General features: G+C 33.5%; 1 protein-coding gene across 1 annotated transcript; it reads right to left on the bottom strand.

Annotated features, from left to right (window-relative positions):
* Positions 1 to 2731: 2731 nt before the first annotated feature.
* On the bottom strand, positions 2732 to 5562 carry LOC124913866 (subtilisin-like protease SBT5.6). The gene is made up of 5 exons (XM_047454300.1): positions 4984 to 5562; positions 4789 to 4900; positions 4129 to 4684; positions 3953 to 4050; positions 2732 to 3883 (listed from the first exon to the last, which is right to left on the bottom strand). The coding sequence occupies exons 1-5, from the start codon at positions 5444 to 5446 to the stop codon at positions 2800 to 2802; spliced, it is 2313 nt and encodes a 770-aa protein (XP_047310256.1). The 5' UTR covers positions 5447 to 5562; the 3' UTR covers positions 2732 to 2799.
* Positions 5563 to 6023: the final 461 nt, after the last annotated feature.

Raw genomic sequence — 6023 nt, 5'->3', positions numbered from 1 at the left:
ATGACATTATGATGTTACATTAGGTAAGGTATGGATGTAGTCCTAGGCTTAAGTCCACCCTAGTTTATCCCTTTTTTTTATTATTATGGGAGAGAGTGAGAGGTAGATGAGATTGTTTGTTTAAATATTTGAGTTTTTAGGTTTTAATTTTCTTTTATCTAACTATTATTTATTTAATTACTTTTTTCTATTTAATAAAAAATACATTTTATTTAATTCTTTTAAAAATAAATTTTATTGTTAAGTTGTTATTGATTATTTTATAATTATATATTAAAAAAATTACTAAAAAATATTTTTTTTCTCAAAATTATCACAAATTATTTTATTTTTGTTTGAAAAGAGTTCATTATATTAAAAATGTAAAAAAAAAAAAAAAAAAATCATTTAAGCACACAACAATAAAAGCATTACATAAAAAGAAAAAATAAGAAAAAAAATAATCGGTACTCAATAAGTTATCGAGGTCGTAAATCCATAAGAAAAACGATTAACTCCACAACATACTCTACTGACTTTCTTGAACTAATCTCTGAAAACGTCATAATAATAGTATATAAATGATACACATCAGACAACTACGATCATTGAAAGTTCTACGATTTCTCTCACAACTATATAGTCCACCAAAAGAATAATTGGGATGGTAACCCAAATATGTAGGTCTGTCGTATATATCATATCAATCCAAACTTTTTAGCAACTACTTAAAAACGCATGCATCAACCAATGAATCCCAGTAGTACTCCACAAAAAAATCAAATATCAGCCACCACTCGATAATGCAAAATTAAGTGAGTTGTCGATTTAACATTCTCATTACACATAGACATACAAAAAATTTCATGCACACACATCCTCCGAAAAAATTCCACCATAAATAATATAACTACGGAATTAAAAAAATATATATTAATTTTTTATTTTTCTATTAACTGCTACTTATTCAATCAAGACATTTATATATAATGTCAAATTAAGCAATTTGATAATTGTGTGGCTTCATCTGGGGAGAGCATTGTAGAGAAGTCATTGATGACTTTCTTGTAATTAACTTTACAATGCCTATTTTTATAGTGATTTTTTGTTCATGAATATATATATTTTTGTAAGGTATTCACATGCTAAGTATGTTGTGGACTGTGTAGGTGAGATTATGACAAATTGATGGGAAATAGTAATTCTAGGGACCATAGATGCATGATCGATCATAAATGAGGAGATGCATGTGCACTATATATATACACCCTACACAAATTATGAACACTTTCACCACCAACGTGTGCGTGTCTAGTGATTTTGTGCAATTGGCCACCTTCCAGCATAATGTGTGCGTGGCTAGTGGTTGTGTGCATTTGGCCACCTTCCAGCATAATTAGACCTATCGATCACAATTGGTATATTTTGGCTGATCATTGTTTTTTTTTTTTTTGAAACTTCCAACTAAATAGTTTTTTGAACTCCTATAATAATATATTATAAATATTAAAATATTATAAATTTATTTTAATAAATTTTAATAATTTTAATCTTGGAGTGATAAAAAAAAATTGTATTAGAAAAAGTTCATCATATTTAAAAATATTATTTTATATATTTTATTAATATATTATAAACAAAATTATATATATAAATTTAAAATTATTAATCTTTTTAAAAATTTACAACAAAAGTTATTGTCACAAAATCTTTTATTCTAAATTATTATTATTTACATGAAATGATTCATATTTATTTATTAAATATTTATATAATTATTAATGTGTTATAAATATATTTATATATAAATTTAAAAAAAATCTTATGAAATAAAATATAATTATTATTTAAATATAATTTATATGAAATTATCCTTAACTTTAATAATTATAAATAAAAAAAATATATACAAATTTAAATTATTAATCTTATTAAGAAATTAATTAATTTCAAATTATTTTATTATGTTTTATTTTATAATTAAATAATAAAGTTAATTATGCTGTTTGTGAACAAAAATGAATATATATGGGTGAAGAGAGACAATTGATAAATTTTGTTCTTTTTTTGGGACAATCAGATTGTGACTTTCTTAATTTTCCTTAAGAAGGACGATAGAAAAGAGGAAATTTGAAGGAAAGAACGGTGAGAGAATGATATGTTACTACATCACTAGTTGGAAAAAGGATAAAAGGTGAGAAAAAAAAAGAAGAGAGATAAATTTTGTTATTTTTTTGACTAATCAAATTGTGGCATATTATTTCTCTCGTTCCCTCCATCAAATTCTCCCTCGTAATTATTTCTCTTTCTTTAATTCCAATCAAATTCCCTCCCTAATATGTTATATTATTTATTTATTTTTATTTATTTTGAATAATCATATTTACTTATTTTATGAAAAAAATAATAATAAAACCATACAAGTAATTAACATGAACAAAAATAACAGATACAAAACAAAATATATATAGCAGATCGACAGACAAAAACACATACAACAAAAGTAAAATAAAAGGATGGAAAAAACATACTAAGTTCTTAATTGTTGGTGGACATGGATTAACGATATTATAAAGAACAACCAATTACATATAACATGAAGGCTCCATAAGTTATTGTTGGAATGATGATGTTCAACTCAACCTCATCCAAGTCGGAGGCAAATATGATCCATCAATAATAACAAGAATACTCATATCCTCTTATTGAAATGCATATGTAAAGAGTTGTTGAAATGGAGGCAACAACATTAAAAAGGAAAGATAAACCAAACCAATAATGGAACTCTTATTTAATTAACCATCATAGGATGGAAGTTGTTTATTTTGAAGAGACAACAATTGGGCTCCTTACAGAGTGAATCCCATCTCTCCATTCAAACCACCCAAATGCATACTTTCCTTTCTCCTTTGTATTTCCTTCAACGCTTACCGTGAAATTCTTCTTCTCACCTACCTTACCAAAATACAACGTTTTCGGTGCTATGTTAACCGAATATCCCGTCGGAGACACAACCGTCACGTTATAAACGCTCTTACCCTTGCCAACATTTGTCACCGTCCTTAAGACGGTCCTCTTCCCTTTTAGATTTGAGATCGCCAAAGAAGGGTAATTGAGATCGCTAGGTGAAGGAGGGTTCTTCGGACACTCGTGATCTACTGCGAAATCATATCCACCACTACAGAGGAAAAGAGCGTAATCATCAAAAGTGGCATCGTAGACAAGGCCAGGATCAACCGCTCTATAAGGTCGAATATGCCCCGATCCATAATCAAACGCGGTTGCCTCGTTTCCAACTTCATTTCTTATCAACGTTCCCTTGTTATTCTTAGTTCCAGCCGTGGTCATAAGGGCTGACCTTACTGCGGCGCTACTCCAACTAGGGTGAATGGCTTTGAGAAGAAGAACCGAGGCAGAAACGTGAGGACAGGACATTGAAGTTCCCGACAGGATGTTATATTTTGCTACACGATGATCGGCAACTAAAGGAGTAGGAGAAGTTCCTTCACTCCATGCAGCCAATATATTCAATCCGGGTGCGGTGATATCGGGTTTAAGAATATTCGGATTCAGGTTGTTGGGTCCACGAGAGGAGAACCAAGCCATCTGAGGGGCGGGTTCAGAACCGCTCAAACTAGTCTTACCAGGAAACAAAGTGACGGTTGGATTCTTATGGGTTCGAGCATAGCTTATAACTTTAAATGCATCTGCCATAGATATGGCTAACCCGGGTAGTAACAGAGGGCTATAGGCGCTTTGGGTGACGTTGGCAAGCTTTATAACCTGAATCACGCCGGCACCTCCAACTTGCTTCACCTCCCAGTCATTGCCCGGAAATTCTCCTTTGCATAATACAATCTTCCCTTTTACTGCGCTCGATAAAAGCGTACCTTCTTTGCAATATCTAGTAAATGAAATGATGATGGATTAGTTTAATTCTTTTTAATTATAATTCTCACAAAATGTTATTTACCCAGTTGTATTGACATTCGTGGTTCCTTTGATTTCAACGTCTGAACCAATAACCAGGGGATGCGTCTGTGGCGTTTGAAAAGATGTTACTGATTGGCCCTGTTTTCATGTCATGCAATGGTACTTGTTAATTATTTATTAGCTTTTAATTTGGGTCTCAATATCTAGTAAATTTACCTGGAATTTTTGTCCGTTCCCTAAAACCAGGAAAGCTGGAAAATCTCGGTCAAGGCTGCTAGCGGCCACAGTTAGAACCCATGGCGCGACGTTTCCTATCAACGAAGGTGTGGGCCCACTATTCCCGGCGCTGCAAACTGAGACTACATTTTCTTTAATTGCAGCCAAGGATCCAATAGCGATCATGTCTCCATCGTAGGGTTGTGCCGGGGTGCTACCTATAGACATACTCATAACATGAACTCCATCGTTTACCGCGGCTTCAATAGCTGCGAGTATGTCAGCCGGCATACATGCAGTGCCGCCTTTGGATCCGGGCGGCGCCCAACATACTTTGTATATTGCCAGGCGCACGAGTGGAACACCACCGGAAACGGTGCCTGGGGCGAATCCACCGATGGCAGAAACATTGTGAACCCTACGGCCACCTATGGTAGAGGCCGTGTGGGTACCGTGACCATTCTTGTCACGGGGAGATCGGTAGTCCTCGGATTTGTTGAGACTACCGTATTGTGCCTCGAAACCTTTTATAAAGTATTGAGCTCCAATTATTTTCCTATAATTAAATACTCAACCATATATATATATGTTAAAACAACAGTTAAATAAGTCATGATGTAACATTGAATAAGCCTTAAGCTAATTAATTAATTAATTTACCTGTTGCAATGAGATTTTTTGAAATTAGTACCAGTTTGACATTTCCCTTTCCATGTACTTGGGACAGGCTCCATTCCTCCGTCCTTGAAGCTTGCTGATTCTGGCCATATACCTATATTTAAATGTAGCATATAATAGTTTATTTAATTTGGGAACATTCACTCAGAATTGATATGTTACTATTAAATTTAATACCTGAGTCCAAGACACCAACAATTAGATCTTGTCCATACTTTGCTTTTCTAAGCAACTTTTTATGTAATCGGTCGTTCCATTGTCCTCCTTCTCCGTTATCCTGGTCAAGTGTGCTCACAAAATCCCATGATCTCGATGTATGAAGTTGGTAGCCTCTTGGGTCAGTGCGAATAACCGAGGCAACTCCTTCCATACCCGATAACTGCGTGGCTTCTTCGGGGGAGAGCATTGCAGAGAAGCCATTGATGACTTTCTTGTAGCTGTAGAGAAGCGACGCCTTTGCTTCCTCCCTCGAACCCTTCACCAATTCAATGTGGGAGAGATGGACATCTTCAACCTCGCTCGGTGTCTTGTCTCTGCTATGCCCCCGAAAATACACAATGTAAGTGTGTTGATTCGCAAGTGTGGAAGCGAATCGAAGGACTAGAATGAGAAGGAAACCACATGTATGAATGATAGACATGGATCTTAATTAGTTAATTAAGGTTGTCATGGTTAGTTTAAAGTGTTATTACCTATATAGTGATTGGGATTTTGGCATGGATGAAGATATTTTTGGTAAATGTTCATATGGTATTAGGTGGACGGTGGATGTTGGTGCTAAGTAGTGACAAATCAGTGGGAAATGCTTTTAGCAAACATCAAGATAATAAAGGTGAAGAATTATTTGCACTATATAATATTGTTCTTTGTACCCTACATATACATAAAAATCACATGTGCTCTGCTCATTCTTCTCATCCATTATATATGTCAATCTTTCTTATGTATTATAAATATTATGGAAAGAGTAAAATAATTTCATTACTTAACATTATTGCAAAAGTTCAAACTAAGTGAAAAGAGTGGGCTCCAACCAGACTCAATTATATATATATGCTCCAACCCGACTCAATTATAAATAGGCTCCACCCATGGCTAAAGCTTGCTATAATTGTGTTCTAATAAATTAATAATTGTTATATTTATCTTGATCCTTTGTTCATATTAAGGGTACCGATCGTCCTTAGTTAAATCCTAGGTTTGATTTTTTTTTATAC

Source organism: Impatiens glandulifera, chromosome 9 (assembly GCF_907164915.1).
Source record: "Impatiens glandulifera chromosome 9, dImpGla2.1, whole genome shotgun sequence".
Lineage (NCBI taxonomy): Eukaryota > Viridiplantae > Streptophyta > Magnoliopsida > Ericales > Balsaminaceae > Impatiens > Impatiens glandulifera.
Note: the sequence above shows the minus strand (reverse complement) of the source record. Positions and strands in the feature narration are given on the sequence as shown.